Source organism: Phalacrocorax carbo, chromosome 1 (genome assembly GCF_963921805.1).
Source record: "Phalacrocorax carbo chromosome 1, bPhaCar2.1, whole genome shotgun sequence".
In the NCBI taxonomy this organism is placed as follows: Eukaryota; Metazoa; Chordata; class Aves; order Suliformes; family Phalacrocoracidae; genus Phalacrocorax; species Phalacrocorax carbo.
In genome coordinates this window covers 186,112,010-186,129,635 of record NC_087513.1, presented here as the reverse complement: position 1 = coordinate 186,129,635, position 17,626 = coordinate 186,112,010, and the positions used below count along the sequence as shown (strand labels likewise).

The 17,626-nt window shown below is 35.7% G+C and overlaps 1 protein-coding gene across 4 annotated transcripts in view; it reads left to right on the top strand.

Annotated features, from left to right (window-relative positions):
• The window catches only part of ZC3H13 (zinc finger CCCH-type containing 13), a 48,438-nt gene that overhangs the window by 5,740 nt on the left and 25,072 nt on the right, over positions 1 to 17,626 (top strand). For all 4 annotated transcript variants that reach the window (XM_064440852.1, XM_064440851.1, XM_064440849.1 and 1 more), the window contains exons 2-7: positions 448 to 573; positions 999 to 1,108; positions 6,512 to 6,623; positions 13,251 to 13,359; positions 15,636 to 15,775; positions 16,548 to 16,708. In XM_064440852.1, coding sequence (XP_064296922.1) covers positions 457 to 573; positions 999 to 1,108; positions 6,512 to 6,623; positions 13,251 to 13,359; positions 15,636 to 15,775; positions 16,548 to 16,708 — 749 coding nt within the window. In that variant the 5' untranslated portion in view covers positions 448 to 456. The remainder of the gene's footprint in view (positions 1 to 447; positions 574 to 998; positions 1,109 to 6,511; positions 6,624 to 13,250; positions 13,360 to 15,635; positions 15,776 to 16,547; positions 16,709 to 17,626) is intronic.

The following is a 17,626-nucleotide window of genomic DNA, read 5'->3' as shown; positions in this document are numbered from 1 at the left end:
TTTTTGGAGATTTGTTTCTGAAAATTGGAGCCATTTTTAGTGGTCAGAACCTTTCTGCGAGAGGTTGGTGAAGTATTGTTAAAGGTTCTTTTCACTTGAAGTCACTTGAATTCACGCACATGACGAAGGAAAGCATCTGTTCTGTGTGGTGTTTGCTACCTAAATGAATAACATGTCGTATGATCTTTCCCAAAGGGAAACTGAAGAGTCCAAAGCAGGTCATAAAATAAAATGAAAAATGATCATTACTGGTGTTCAGCTGCCAAGTTCAAATCAAAGACATTCCTTGTTATTAGATACATTTCACTCATTTATGACTTCTTTGTCTTTCTTCATCACCTCTGCAGCAACTCTTACCGTATATAATACTATTTTATTCGTGCGAGTTCAGTGTCAATAGCCCCAAACTGAAGGATTTTACAGTTTTGCTTTTTTTTTTGGTTGAAGTAGTACAAAATGTCAAAAATTAGAAGGAAGGTCACAGTGGAAAATACCAAGACCATATCCGATAGCACATCCCGAAGACCCAGTGTGTTTGAAAGGCTTGGACCCAGCACTGGAAGTACTGCAGAGGTGAGTTGTAAAAGTGTTCTTCTTTTCCTCCCCACCCCAGCATATTCTTTTCCAGGATCTAGGTGGTGGGAAAGAGTAGCTCACAAATAGCAAATACTCAGATATCACTGATGTTAAAGGTGAAAAGAACTCCTTATCGCATGGATGTTCAACGTACTAATACTAGAATTTTCAAATAATGTGTGTTGTCCCAGCTTCTGGAGAGGAGCAGTAGTACTATACATATTAATAGTATTTCCACCAACCTAAATTTTTCTCTGCCAGACGTGATGCTAGTTGTTGATTTTTCAAATTATATTACTGGTGGACAGAAATTACAGATAAGTGGGAGTTAATGTGGAGTCATTTGTTTGTTCTGCCACACTCACACCAATGGTATTTCCAGCAATGAGTGTGAAATTCACCCAGTAATGTCTGTCTCTTAGACACAGTGCCGTAACTGGCTGAAGACTGGCAACTGCCTCTATGGGAACACATGTAGATTCGTACATGGCCCTTCACCACGAGGTAAAGGCTATAGCAGCAGTTATAGAAGGTAAATCAAGAACTCACTTTGAATTCTTCACATGCTGTAGGAAAATAGCTTTTGCAACTGTCTTCTGTTTTTTGGTTTTTTTTTTTAAGTGAAATACTGTGGTGTGCCTAATGGTATGTTTTATCAGTAACCAACTGCATTGTGAAGCTGCTCAAAACGGTTAATTTGGCAACTTGCAGTGGGTTTTCCCAAGATTTTTGTGTCTATGTAGCTTAAAAAAAATTAATGGAGTCCGTTGGATGCAGATTAACTACTTATATTACTTGAAATGGGAAGTTCAAGTACCTTAATACTTTTTTTTTTTGGCATAGTGTCACTGCAGCTTCTGATATGCTTTCTGTCCTTTACTAAAATGCTGGTTTGGATCTACTTACAGCAGTACTCACATACTGGCAGCCCTTCTGCCTTAGCTATATTGTTTGATGCATAAGGTGCCTATCCTTTCTCTCCTGTTCTGAGAAAACACTTCTTTACAAAACATAGGGTTTTTTCTGTCAGATATAGAACAAATATCCTGTATCGTAGGAGAAGACCCCAAGATTTACTTCTTCAGAAGATAATTTTTTTATCTATCTTTTCATATGTTACCATAATTTTAAAATGTTGGTTTTTTCAACTGGCCATTTTGTGGTATAATGCCTTACTTAACTGAAGCTAAATGTGGCAGTAAGTTTGTAATAATCTTGCTATAAAGGACGAAGAGTATAGTTTCAGCATAACGCCTCTTTGTATGAAGGCTTCACATTTTACAGACAACTGTGCTTCATAATGCTACAGTAATGTCAATGTTACCTCTAGATTATGGATGGGCACACTGAAACATCAAAAAGTAAAGCAAGAACGGGAAGGTTGGCATGAAGTTAGGGTTCTGTTTCTGATTCTTTTTCCTATTTCTGTGTCATACTCTCAGGATGATCTTGACTTTGCTTGTTTGATCTTCCATTGCTTCTAAGGAGGTAGCAGCTGGGATACAAAATATATCACTGAGCTTAATGTTTCTTTCAGTGTGTAAAAAAATCTTACTCTGTTCTGTACTGAATGTTCCAAATAGGAAAAAGGAGTGAAATACTGGTAGAGATTAAATTTTAAAACTGCTAGTATGTCACTTTCTTATTGTTTTCAATGTTTGGAACACTCAGTGTGTAGTTCTGCTTGGTCATTTGAAGAAAAGTGACATTTCTTTTAGTGACTAAAGCTGTGTTTCTGCTTCACTGTCACCACTGACATTTAAGAATAATGTTGATTTACTTCTCTTTATTGCTAACTTTTTTTACTACGACTATATGAAAAAGGCAAGCAACAAATCTTGCTGCTTATTTGCCTGATGCATTCAACATTTAATAAAGCTGTTCTTAAAAATAAAAAGGGGGAGGAAGCCCTTACCTACTCACCAACCCACGCACACCAAAACAGATGAATGAAAAAAACATGCATGTCTTTAGAAGTTTCCTCTGGTAGCTCTTGGCCAGGCACAGAAAAAGCTATTTTATGTACATAATAAAATGTTGGCATTTTCATGCCATTTAACATTACAGAGATTTTTGCAAATGTTATTCAAGTATTTTGAATGCAGTTTTACTGGCTTCTTGCAAGCCAAGCTAATGCTGCTTCCACATCAGTTCAGTTCAAGCAGTACTCTTGTTACAGTATCTGGGACAATGTAATGGCAGCGTGTCTACATGTGTTCAGCCAGGCCTGCTAGTGAAGTCTTTAGCCTGCTTTGCAAGCAGTTTAGTAGGACAAAGCACATCTTGCTACCTTTCTGTCTTGCCCCTTCAGTTTCATACCTGTCTGAAATAAATGTCATTGTTAATGGTTTTACCTGACCATAATGCCTCCCATAGTTCAGAACATCACCAGACAGTAGGAAAACTTGTCTGTAAAGTGTGGAAAAGATTCTTCAATCTAGTTTCATTATAACTCCATTTCACCATTAATGCTGCCTCTCATAGCATGAATTGTAATTTTGCTGTTATGAAAATAAAACCTAGCATGTTTTTACAAATAAAGTTTTCTTGATGAGGGTATTAAGAATTCAGTAATAGACCTGTCAGTCTTCCAGGCATCTGAAGTAAGGAGAAGAGCTCTGTCAAAGAGCTGCGTGCAAACATGCTATCCCACAAGGAATTTTGCTCTCTTCCTCCATTCATAGATTGTGGGAAGCTTCTTGCTGCTTCTCTTAAACTATTTTCAGGATCTGTGCCATTGTAGCATCCCTTTCTTAGCCTGTCTGATCCTCTTTGTTCTGGATCATTACACCGGATTTAAAAACCTAACTAAACCAGCAGTAATATTAGGTAAGAGCATATGGATTTTGCAAGGTTCATATATTGTTGTATGGGAAACTGAAAAACAGGACAGTGTTTCATGAGCGTTCAGTTATGTGCATTACACGCTAATAATTGTCATCTGCCTGTACATGCACGTGTGCCTGCACACACAATACACGTGGACATTCTCAGATAGGTGTGTTGCAATGTGTGCCTGTTGCTAGGTAGTTGTCCCTGACACTGTAAGAGGTACAGAAGCAAATGGAGGGGCTGTTATGAACGTGTATTTCCTAACCAAGCTGCTGAATAAGGAGAACTGAACTGTCGCAGGAAGTAATGCTGTTTAATATCACTTAACTGCACTGCTTAAGATTTGAAATTACGACATTCAGCGTTTTAGGCCTTATTTAAAAGATGGGCCTGCACAAAATATTAAGTCATTAAAGAGAAATTTTTTCTTGAGTGTACAGAGATAATGCTGTGGAGCCTTTGTGTGAAAGGTTCTACCAGTTGCAGTCTAGGCACATTGTCTTAAACTGTAGAGGTAAAATTGTAGTTATCCGTTGAAATTCAGCAGTGTGCATTTCCTGGAATAACCAAACATCCTTTTTGGGGGAGGAGCAGGGGGAAAGTTATGTAGAAAAGCAGCCATTGTGTAAAAATTAAAATTGCGGTACATCTGAAACGAAAATCAGCTAGTAGTAGACCAGCTTATTTTTCTGTGCATTAAGCCAAATTTGACAAATTTAGACAAATTTTCAGTCTCATTTATTAGATGTTTTAGGGGGTTATAATGTTTTTTGGGAAGGAGGGGTAGGATGGTTACCATGACTTTACTCCAGTGTCTTCCTAAAGCTGAACTGGCCCCTGACACACCCCACCCACCCCCGCCCCAACCAAAAAAACACCACCAAAACCCAGCCCTGAAGCTATACCTTTTTTTAATGTCTGTGATTTCTTGACAAATTTTGTAATGCTTAAGTAGCTCTGAATAAAGTTTTAACAAAGGAAGTGTTTTCTTCCCTCATGCTGAAAAAGGTGTTGAGGGTGAAATGATTTGGATGTTTTCTTCACTCCAGCATATAACTTAAAAAAAAAAAAAGTATTAAAATATCATGTGTCTCTAGAAAGTACATGAGCTGCATTCAGTGTAAGTTCTCTTGCTTTCTCTTTCAGCTACTAAAGTTTTTCCTGAAATTACTCCTCTTGGGGAATAATGTTACTAGTACATTATCTATAATCTTTTTACCTTTTAAATTAGTTGGCAGTTTCACAAATCCAAATTCTTTGTGCCATAGCAGAAATATTGTTAACAATTAAGGCATTGAATTGCCGCTTTAATGTTGAAAGGCTGTTTATTTGTTGAGGTAGCTGATGGTTAGAATGCTTCAGAGAGTTTTGGTAATGCAAAGGAATTACCTTTTTAAGATGGGGGAGGGAAAAAAAACCCCTTGAATCATAAAATTTGCTAAATCCGGACACTTTCAAGATGATATAGTCATGCATGCAAAGAAGGTAACTTGTTTATATTTGTATGCTGGATATTATTTGATCCTTCTTAGTGCTGAAAGAAGCAGCACACTACTGTTTTGTACCTTTCCTCTGATCTAGATTCACCTGTATTTACAACTTCATGAATAATTAAATGCCTTTAAAAATGAGAGCAATCACTGGTCTTTTTCTTCTTAGATCCTAAGACACTTAACCTTATGACACAATTTAAAGAATTAAATATAGATAGCATTACAAAAAAGGAAGTGGAAGCCAGTTGCTGTTTTTCAAATATGCACAGGTTGAAAATGAAATCGTATTAATTTAGATTTTTTGTATGCATAAATGGTGAAAGACAGTTTACCCCTTGTGTATTATGTGACAGAGGAAGGGTGGGAGAAACACTTTCTAAATGAAAATACTAATTCAGTCTGAAAAAACAAAACAAATTCAAATTTCACTAGTCAAATGTTATATATAACAATATTTGAATATTATTATAGGTTATAGAATTATTATATTAAGAGTTATATTTAACTCCTAATCAACTAAGGCAGCTTCAGTACCTCTTTGTGATTCTTTAGGGTAAACTGATAGGTACAGATCCAGTACTTCCATACAACCATTTCACAGAAGAATCTGTAGTTATGGCTAAAGCGATCATGGAAGTACCAAACTCAATATCAAGCCAGATTTATATAAAGAAAAAAAATTGTTTTCTTGAATTGAAAGATCATTTGAAGCAGCTCCTACATCCCCTTTGCTTAGGAGCTTGTTTGAATGGAAGGATTGTTCTCTTTTATCCCATAAGGGATAAATGAACTTGTGAATCCATACTAAGAGGTGACAAAATTATATAGATGTCTTGTGGTAGTGTAGGATGTTCCCCCTCCCTTCCCACATCAGAGTAATATTTTACAGATAAGATACCTTAAAGTTGCATGACTAGTAGAGTTCATCCAATATTTTGTAATTAAATAATGAAATAATTATGTTACTGCAAGATGGAGGATGGAGGAGGCCTCCAATAGTGAATTTCTGGCGCATGGTCTTGCAACAGTGTTCTTTTGTGTGGCAGTCTCACCAAGGTCCTGGGAGGATGGCACATAGGTCACATTATCTCCACTTGCAGACTTCATCTGTATTCAGACTTGTGCTTCTGTGTGACTTATTGTTGCTAGTCTACAGTAGTTTGACTCTGCATTAATTGTATTTTTATATATATATCTATAAATATATATTTTAAAATTGGTGCAGTTTAGAATATGGAGAAGGCTAAAGATATCTTGAAACACTTGGTAGGAGTGATTGTGAAATACATTTGCATGATGGTCGGCAAAAGATTTGTTCTGGATAGGATCACCTGAAGCTGATCGAGAGTAGTAACCGAGTCATGCGATATATATGTACAAGTAATTTTTTTTCTTAGAGTCAAGTCTTCCTTGATGTTCTGGAAGAGTTGGTGTTTTAGAATGCTTAAGCCCATTAGAACGGAGTATATTTTTATTCATCCACTTCGTTTCTGGGTGGGAGGTTTAGATCTTTCTGTATATACTAAGAAGTAAAATAATTAAAAGACAGATTGTATTCTGTTAAAAATAGTCCTGTAGAACTGGTTATATTATGTTTCTGTATTATACAGGTCACCAGAAAGACCTACTGGAGATCTCCGGGAAAGAATGAAGAACAAACGTCAAGACGTTGAGGCAGAACCACAGAAGCGAAGTACAGAGGAATCGTCCTCTCCTGTTAGGGTAAGAATGGAGTTTGCAGAACTCCAGAATCCCTCAGTAGCAATTGGGCAGTGTGTCCTAGAAACCTGATCGTGGTGACTTGTAATATTTCAAATGTTTTAATGAACTAATCATCTTGTACGTAGCATGTGGCATATTTTATTATGAAGTGTCTTACCAGTTGTATTTTGCGGTTTTATAGTACTTCCTGGTCTTTTGGGAACCAAAGATTTTAAATCCTGCAGACTAAAATATGTTATACTGATAAACAGGTATTTAATAACAGTGCAGACTCTTTGATTATTACCAAGAAAGTGTATTAACAGTTGTTCCAATCATCTGCTTTTTTACCCCAACACTTATTCATATCCATTGTTTACATGCATCCTGACTCCAGTTGTTCATCCCAAATTTACTTTTGATGAGTCCGTGCAGTTACTGTTGTGCTGGCTCATTTTGCCGCCATCCTCACATACTCATCAGCCATCCCAACTGCTCACTTTTTGAAGAAAAAAAAAAAAAAAAAATTCATTATCGTTCTCATTTTCTAATCATCTTTTTGCAACCCTCTACCCCTCATATTTTCAGAAGTTCTGTATTTTTATATTGTATTATCTGTTCCTAATGTTACAAACAAATAGGGGCAGAGTTAGTAGTGTGACCCTCTACCTGTGTAACAGTAGCACCAGTGTATTCCTTTGTCATGTTTTTTAAGACCATCTTCATATGAATAATGATTAAAAGTTCTTATTTGTGAAAAATCAGTTTTGCTTCTGCAGGTATTAACAGCATTCTTTTTTTCCTCTCGATCTGTTCCTACTTGCTGTGTAAAATGAATTTTTGTCAGGTGTAAAGAAATGAACAGCAGCTACTATCATTAAATTAAGAGTGGCTTACCTTCCAATCATGTTTGCAGTTGCTGTTAATTTGTGTAAACTCTCAGTCTTTTTACTCTCCTACTTAAATGTGTTTATTTTCTAATAGTTTTAATAAACTGTTTAGTTATTGAGTACATGGCTGGTGGGAAAAGTGTTTTTTCCAACCGTTATTAAAAATTTACTGTAACTTCTCTCCTGGTACAACTCTAATTTTGATGTAATTCTTACTTTTGATTAGTTAACCTTACTTTTTATAGTGTTCTATTAATGTAATAATAAAATACTCTTAAAAAACTAAACCCCGAGTAAAGGTGAACTGGAAGTGGGATTCAAAAGGAATCAGAAAATTAGTGGGTCTGTTAAAGTACCAAAGAATTATTTACAAGATGAGCACACTGCAGAGAAAAAAGGACTCTGCTTCAATCTCATAAAACAGACGGCTGAGGAACCTGCTGAGCTTTTGTATTAGTTACGTGGAGGCAACTCAGAATATGAGGCATCCAAAGAAAATATTCTGGGACAAATAGATGAAGAGGGACAGGTGTCAAGAGTTGTGTTGCAAAGAACCAGAACATCTAAAAGAACAGAAGACTGAAGTGACTGAACTACTAACAAAAATCTTGCTCCATCATTAGAGCTACTATTATGGTGGAGATCTAATATCTGACGTTTCCATCTCTTATTAAAGCTTTTGGGATAACAGAGGAGCTGGATAAGAAACCTTAACTTTGTTCTGAAATAACGAAAAGTAGGTTGTTCCATAAAAAGTTTCATAATTGTGTTTTAAAAAAAAAATAAAAAGAGCAGCACTGTTCCTACAGATAAAATTTGTGCTTCACCAGTCTACTAGACTGAAACTTTACCAGAGAGCAGTGGTTAAGAGAGAACTGTCTGATGCAGATGAAATCTTAAATAGCTTCTTTTGATGCAAGGCTTTTGAGGCATATAGATAGTCCAAGAATAGCAGGTATAATATTGTCAGGTTTAGAAGCCAGCTAAGGGGAAAATTTTTTAGGTTAATTTCAAATTATGAGGTTACAGAGGATGCTGTGGTGCTTCATCATAAAGAGCTATAACTTTTTAATACTGTGGGAAAAACGTTGGACATCCAAAATGTCAAACTTCGCAGAAGATATGAAAATACTAGGCGAGATTACTAAAGTTTGAGGAACGTCATAGGGGTTGGAGAAAGATAGTTTTTGGCAGTACAATGGCAGATGAAACTTGGTGTTGGCAAATGAAAGGTAATGCACAATGAAGAGAGTATTTAAAACAAAAAAATAATGAAAGAATATTTTAAAAAGTAATGGAAATCGTCCAGTAGAAAAAGAAGTTATTGTGGACAGCTCAATGAAACCATCTGTTCAAAGTGCAGTCGCAGCTGCAGAAGCAAACTCAGGTATATAAAAATGGAACAGAAAATAATCAATATTATGCTGCAGAAATTAATGGTCCAGATTTATTTGAAATGCTGCTTGGTTGTGAACGCCTGTATGCAAGAAAATACAGTCAGAGGTCTTTGTGAAGTGGGCAAGGAGGTGAGAAAGAGACTGGAGAGAAGAAAGGACATGTGGTGAATGCGTATAATGTGTGGTTGAGAGAATGTAAATTAGATGCGTCATATTCATACTTTATCCCAGTAGAAAGAGTGGCGAATATGAAAATGACAAGGGGAAATGCTTTTACGTTATATATGATAATTCTACCTGATTGACAGAAGAAACAGTAAAAAACCTGAATAGGTCTCACAAAAGGTTGAGCCAGTATAACTAGTATAAAATGGTTTTGGAAGAGATTTTTTTGTTCTTTGGAGACATAACATAACTAGTACAATCTGTATGTATTTCGGAAGAAACGTTCTATATGGACAGGTTGTAGACTATATCCCTTATTATTTCATCATGCCGTGTACTATTTTCAGAGACATGCTGCGTTACGTGGTCAACTACATTGAATTCAGTTGTTTCTGTGTTTCTCAGATTTGTACTTGGAATTGTCAGCGCTGTATGTTAGTGTATTAATTATTATACAAATAATTAGATAAGGTTCCTGCCATTACTGTATTTAGTTGGAAATTTTTATGTTGCATTTTCCTCCGTATTATGAGAAGACAGTTACATTGGAGTATGTGAAGTATTACCTAAAGTATTACCTGGGAGGTGTATGTGATTTGGGAGAAACAGTGGGAAGAATTTAATGTATATTTAGGAGAGGTTTTTGTAAGGAATGTGTCACTTGCTTCGTATCTGTGCTTTTTGTCACCATGGCTTTTGAATATCTTCACTGGAAATGGAAGTCAGCATTATCTTCCATCTCTGAAATGGAAACAATACCTGTTCATTTCAGGGAAACTTCAGTTTTATTTTATTGTGTGTTTGTGTAGTGTGGTAGTACTTTATAAAGGTATTACACCTAGAGCAAAATAGTACTGTGCTTGCCCAAAAGATCCTAGGTGCAATACATTATAGCTTATTCTAGATTTAAAGGAATCTGTGCTTTTGAATTAGTTTATATTGCTGCTTCATGTACATGTGCTGATAAGGCTGAAACTGAAGCTTCTGCCTTGTAGGATTTGTAGGTTGTAAGAGTCTTATAAATATTCTTTCCATCGGTGCTGGCAAAGTTAATGCTTCTTGGCTAGAAGCATGTTTTGCAGACTGAGTCCTTTTGTGCTTGCCCAAACTCTTCTGGCTGCAGTGGGGAAATTAATTCAAGTAGACGTCAAGTCTTATGCTGTAGGGTGCTGATCATATCTTATGGGGTGTGGAACTTCAACTTAAGTAGACATTAAGTTAAATAAAATCTCATAGAATTCAGCCATAATGTCGTTTTTTTTTCTTTCATAAGCAGCATTTCTCCGTAACGTCAACATTAAACTGTTATCATCTATCCCAGCACATGTGAAGTTTAACTGTGAGCACATACCTGAAAATAGCATAGATAGTCTGCTAAGTTGTTTACTCTTAGGACATTCAACTTTTTTTTTTTCCAGTAAATAATTATATTATGAAAGTTTTGTTGTTTCTCATCTAGTATATGGCATTTTTCCAGAGTCTGCAAAGAAATAGTTTACAAGTGTGGCTGAAGTGGATACAGCATCTTCAAGTACAAGAAGTACAGTACAAAGACATGCTATTGGCTTTTAGGAACTTGACTTATTTTATTCTTGACTTATCAAGGGAGAGATGAAAAAAGCCTGTGTAAAGTACAAGAAGGTCTGTAAGGATATGAAGGAAATATTTACTCCCCATAGTAGGAGGGAATTATATGCGTTGTAAATGGAATGAGTACAATAAAAGGAATATGTTGAAGACTTTTAAATGAGAAAATTCAATTATGTGCTCTAAACTGTCATAATTTAAATTCTTGATTTGCGTGCCCCAGGAAAATATACTCAATTTCTAAGCTATTTGTTTTTCAAGATGCAATGTTACCAGAATCTCTCTTTCCTGACAACTAAACTGAAGTAATTTAGTGTATGAATGGGCTCGGATCAAGTTGTCCTGATTTGTAAAATAGCATGCTTGCATAAAAATTGTCTATTCCCTTCCCCTATATTCAGTAATTCAATAAAGATCCTTTCATAGATGTTTTTGTTCTCAGTTCTTCTATAGAAGTATGATTGTGCCACTACCAAATCTCTCCACTGAAAGGAGAAAATACAGGCTGTTTCAAGATGCTTGTGTTTGGTTGTAAGTTTGGAGATGTAGGTGAGATGCATACAGGTTGTGTAGTGTTTTTAACATGGGTTATTAAATTGGTCTTGAAGCATTCTGCCTTATCTGCACGTTCTCTGCTGTCAAGTGATTTGGGGAATTGGCTTTGAGAAGTTTTTTGAAATCAGTATATTGAGAATGTCCTAACGTGTATTTCAGTTTGCTAGTAACAAATAGTGTTGTGTTAATAGAAATCAGTATTTGTATTTAAGAAATTATGTTTATTGTTGGTTTATATTGTAGGAATTAGTTGCAATATATAGCAGAAGTACACAGTTGAATAGAACAGATGCAGCCTTTGAGGACAGCAGTCTAGAAAAATTAAGATACTCTAAGGAAAAAAAGAATGGTTGCAGGAGAGGCAGGTTGATAGTTACAGATTTTCAGAGTAATTTTCTTTTAAAGTAACTTACTTTGGAGCATAGTACAATTCTTGCTCTTAGACTGAAATGCCTTTAGTACATGTTGTGATGATGGCTTAGTTGACGTAGACTTGTCTGCAGTTGATGTCAGCAGCCAACATGACTTGATAGGTAGGGATCTTGTGCACCATTTTAGAGATCCTGTCATGAAATGGAGAAAAAATAACTTTTTTCTTATTCTACAAGCTGCTTTAAAATAAACATGACACAAGTTAGTTCTTTGATGTGAAGTTCCTTCATGTTATGTAGCGACCGGTCAGTGTTTTTTCCAAACCTTCTAAGGCTTTGAATATGATATACTGAATGCATTAAGATGAAAGGCTTGAAGATAACTGTGCATTGAAGCACCTGTTTCAGTTCAGTACGTAAAATGAATGCAGTACTTGTTCTGTCATAATTTGTCATTAAACTAGAGATAAGATTTTAACATTGTTAGTGAATAAAAGGGGATAGTTGAATTTTACTCACTTGGGAGTGACTGTCCACAATGTTATTTCCGTACTGTGTTTTAAAGGTGATGTTAAGCATTTAAATTAGGTCAAGATCTAAGTCCCAGTAAAGAATAGCTAGTGAAATTTTCAGGCATCTCTCTTTCATGGCATAAAACCAAAGGCTCCTACATATCAACATTGAAGAATCCTCAAAAGACAAAAGAAGGCAATATGGGAGGTGAGAACAAAAGGGGCATGGGACAGACTTTCATTATTTGCTTTTTCTGGTTTCCTACTTAATAAAGTAACCTGAGATACTTCTGAGCTTGAATGTTCCTTTTTTTTTTCGCAAATAGTGAAAAAACTTTGTCCTGTACTCCACTTGAGCCCAGGTAGATCGTTTAGAGAATGTTAATTCCACAGAGGCAATGATGCATATATGCAGCTTTACTACTGGAATTTAGCAGGGGGAGAAGAGCAGCACAGGTTCAGTTGCCTTTTGAAATTATCTTCTCTCCTGTAAGAATAGTCTTTGGCTTCCTTAGGTGTCCACAGGACCATCTGCCACATGCAAAATTAGTGTTATTGCAATAGTTAGACTTGTCTAAAAACTCAGGGCCAGTGAAAGTTCAAATACAAAGCTATCAACAAAACTTGATTCCAATGTGTTGCTTTAGAGTTTTTCCCCATTCCTTCTGCCGCCCAAGGGTCTCTTTTTTATTTTGTTATCCCCCACCCATTCTTTATCCTCTGGAGGGTTAAATGGTTCAGCTTCTGAGGTTCATCCGCCTTGCATACAGCTGAGAACTCTTACTCAAGCTGTTAAAATTTATACTCTTTAAATGTTCATTAAAATTCTGGTCTTAAGAACCTGATCTGTTCTTTCGGTTCCTGTTTTAAACTTTATTCTCTGACACATGCTCAGTTCTTGCCCTGCCTTTAAACATTCTTACTTTATGAATCCTTTCTTCTCTTTTCCCCATCTGCTCTTTGCATACTGATTATATGAAATTGCATTAGAACATGTTGCCTGTGGAGTCTCTGCTTTTTTAAGAAGGTATTTATTCAAGAGGCTAAAGGGGAATATGCTTTTTGTACTATAAAAAAAACCAGCCAAAATACCATGTAAACTATACCTGCTTCTTCAGGCTTCTTTATTTTAAAAGTTGTTTACTCTAATGCAGCATTTTTCCCTTTCTAGAAAGAGTCTTCACGAGGAAGACACAGAGAAAAGGAGGATATCAAAATCACAAAGGAGAGAACACCAGAAAGTGAAGAGGAAAATGGGGGCTGGGAAACAAATAGAGAAGGTAAGTATAATTAAACTAATGGTCCCCCTACAGCTTGAAGAATTGCAAGATTACTGGGCTGTATGTAAAGTACAGAATGCTTAAAGATTTGGTCCCTAAGCAGAGTATTTCTGTGCAGTAGCCATTAATGTTTCTTTTTTTAGGAGGAGAGCAACTGCTACAATGGTAAAACCAACTTATTTTAAAGACACATAGTTTTTTCACTTTGTTTTGTTTTTCTTTTTTGATTCCTCAGACAACAAGGAATTTGGTCATAGGCTACTCCGTTGCTGAACCTTCACGTTTAGACTGCTAGTTGAGTCCAAATTACATCCAAATTAATTTTGAAACTGGTCAGGCTGAGGAGAGAACATAACTCCTTTCAGTTTAAAAGTCAGCAGGTTTTTGTTACATAATTTGTAAGGTGTGAACTATCTTATTGACAATGGTTCCATTAGGATGAGTATAACAACAGCTGAAGGTAGCAATTGGTAAACTACTTATATTCTAAAAAATTCGAACAGTGGTAAGAGTCTTACATTACCTTCTGTAGTTGTTTTTGTTTGGGTGAGGGTTTTTTGGTTTTTTTTCCTGTTTTTTCCCAATGGTTAAAAGCTGGTTTCATTGTCCTTGTTGATAATACTCATAGTTTAAGATGTGGACAGTAGAGGAAAAGACTGTCTTTGTTTTTTCCTCTCTCTCCTGAGTTTCACTTTTGTTAGAGACCAAGTTCACCTGACAGTTCACTAGAAGCTGCCATAATTTCACTGTGTTGTTTATATAGTTTTGGAAGTGTCAGTGTTTCAGAAGTAGTTACAGTATTGCAAGAGAAGATCACAGTCCTGATCCATTCTGAGTGAATTCAGATATAATTAATGTGTTTGCAATAAAGCGAACTACAAGTTGTTTGTGGGATGGAGCTCCTCTGTAAATTTCATTAAGTAGGTGGCTTTTCTATGGTATGTACTATAAGTGTTGCAAATATTGTTTTGCTGTGACTTAAGCACAATACATGAATAGAAAAGTAGCCATAATATATTTTCACTCCTTTCTAAATTTTGTTTTCAGTGTGATTTAAGCAACGTTGACCTATGAAATTTTTGCATGGAAATAGAATCTGTGTCAAAAAGTTTGGAACATAAAAACCTTAAGTTCTATATAAATATATAGTACAAATGTCTTAAGTATTAGACACTGAGGCTTTCAGCTCGAGAATTACGATTTCTTGAAAATAGTGTTGATCATAGTTATGTGGATGAGGTAAAATTACTGTCTGTTAAGTTCTAGTGAGTGCTATATAAGCAGACGGATGGACTGGGAAAGAACCTATGCTGTTAGGAGCTGCACCTCTACATAAACTGTTCCCATGCATTCATGACACATGAAGGGAATTTGTCAACCGAGTTTAGTTACTGCAAAACCTTTTGTGTAGTTCCTGTGTGTAGGAAGGGGAGTGAAAGCTAATGACTTCTTAATGAAATCATATTTTCTCCGACAGCTATTTTCCTAAAGTGCTTTTTGAGCATTAGACTTAAATAGCCATAAACAAAATAAGAAATATAAACAGAGTTAGTAGAACTGCTTTAATTTTCAGTAAGATTTCAGTTGTGAGGCTTGAAGCTTATGATGTTAACCAGCCATGACTTAATGAAAAAGAGAAATAGCACCTTTTTTGATGTGAAAACCAAACAGTAATAATGCTTTAAAAGAGAAGTAAACTCCTGAAGTATGCATTTATCACTGTGTTAACATTTATCGCAGTGAAAGAGGTCATACAGACCTCTTCTTTGGTTTTAAAATTAATTTGTAGATGTAATTACACTTATTTAATTGCTTCAATTATTTATCAGTTATACTCTATTAAACAAGATCCTGTAGTATCATTCATCTCTATTTAAATGTGTTTTCATGTCAGATTTCCCAGTTAAGTAGTGGTTTGCATATTCATGGTCTTTGTGAAGACAGAAAAGTTTTAAATTTTTTTGTTACTTAAATATAAATAAATGGTTTACTGGGTTTCTCTTGCTACCTCAGCTTACTAATTGATGCAAGTCTCTGAAAGAAGTTAAGGTGTTTTTTTTAAATGAAGTTTAAGAATTTAACTGCAGATTTTATGGAACTAACTGGTGTTATTTCAGGTTTACACACATAATTGGAGAAGAAACTTGGCTTAGATTCATTGATCCATTCATGCAGTGCTTAAAAGTCAGAAATATTTATGCTTGGCGTCCAGTGTAATAAATATAATTTATTTCATATGTAATTGTTTACTAATCTATTTACTTTTTTTAATAAAGACTCTGATAATGGAGATGTTAATTATGATTATGATCATGAGCTGTCTTTGGAAATGAAGCGCCAAAAGATTCAGAGAGAACTCATGAAGTTGGAACAGGAAAACATGGAGAAACGAGAGGAAATAGTCATTAAAAAAGAGGTTTGTATTACATGAATGTGAAATTTAAAAAAAAAGTCATTAGCTACTTTATAGGCTCCTAATTGTTTACTGGAAGACTTGAGCTTCCTGGGCTACAAATGCACTATTGTATAACTTAGTACGTGACTTGGATATTAGTTGTAGTATCTGGTCAATCATCCAGCACCATAACCAACTTTTCTGCTTTAGGAAGTCAGCTGTTAAATGAGTAGGATTTAATGCATTTTAATGATGTAAAACTGATGAAACCTTTAACAGAGAAGACATGTAGAGGAAAACACCAGGCATTTGCCAAGCTCCTTTTCCAACATGTCTTGTGGTAACAGAGTTGAGTATGGTGACAGAGGCAAAGGTGTAAGTGTTAGAAACCCTAAAATTTTGGGGAAGGCTTTTTTTTAAAAAAAAAAAAAAAAAAACACAAAAAACCCACAAACAAAAACCAACCAACCAAAAAAAAAACAACCCTGAAAGGAGGTCTTTCTTTTTCAGACAAACTTGAGTGCTAACTGGGAACATACTGATTTTAAACTTTTAGTTATAGCTTTTGTAATGTATTACAGAGTGTATATAATCTTCTCTTCCTCCACCCTTTTTTATCATCTCTTTATGGTGTCCTTTGAAAACAATGTGGCTAGTTTATTTGAGGTAGATGTGTACATGGTTAGGATCTCAGATGTAGACTTACTGAATTTACATACTTGACACATATATCAGTGTACAGGTAAGCTTTTGAGCATCAATAGCTTATAGGTTACTATATTCTTTCCTCAAGATTTCTCCAGAGGTGGTTAGATCTAAATTATCACCATCGCCATCACCAAGAAAGTCTAGCAAATCTCCAAAACGAAGATCCAGTCCCAAATCATCTTCTTCAGCTAGTAAGAAAGAGAAGAAGGCATCTACTGTATCTTCCCCACTGTTGGATCAGCAAAGGTCAGTACGTAGGTGCATCTTGCGAGGAAGTGAGAACAGAGAACTACGCTGAGTTTGATTACTGGGGTTTTCATAATTAATATAATTTTTAGTTTTCCTTGCTTTCAGGACTTTTGATTTTATAACTTTAGGGAAGGTCTGTAAATTGTGCACTGTGAATCACCTTATGCAGAAAATTGTTATATGCATGTAGTTGTCGGTGGATTAATTTCATGGTTTACAAGCAGGTCTTTTCTCTTTGAATGTCTAGAGTCTCTGGGATGTGATGAGATATAAACCATTAAAAAGTGGGAAGCAGTTTTATTTGAGATGCTGCGGCCTGTGAAATAACTCCTCTAGGCTGAAGTGAAATGTTTATGATACCACCAACTGCACATTCTGTTGGTATTACATATTGCTGTTCAGGAAATATTGTTTGACTTTTAAGGCAGGGAATTTCTCAGAATTAAGGAGGGGAAAAGAAGTGGGGGATGTGGCGGACAGTGAGAAAAGTAAGGATTGTGAAAATCACAGGAAGTTCAAACTGAGTGCCTTGCCACAGAAGGTCAATCTCCAAAACCTGTGTCTAAAGTTCTTGCTGGATGCAGGACCTTGTGAATCACTGTTTGCAGGTGTTAGATAGGAAAGAAATTACTGCAGCAATGTAAGCAGACACATCTGTATTTGCTAAGCAAAAATCCCCATTAAAAAAGGGACAAAACAATGTTGTTTCTGCTATGAGAACGCACAGCATGGGCTAGTGTGCTACTGACATTCAGTAGGCAGTGATACCTAGTTTAATAGGGTTTATGTCGGTGGGAGTTTGTGTGGAAGAATATCTGCTATTTCATATTGTGATGTGCAGGTTAAAAAATATTCGGATGCTTTATCCTGTGTCAGGTAGTTAGGATTGAATTGAAGACGTGAGTTGTTCAAGTC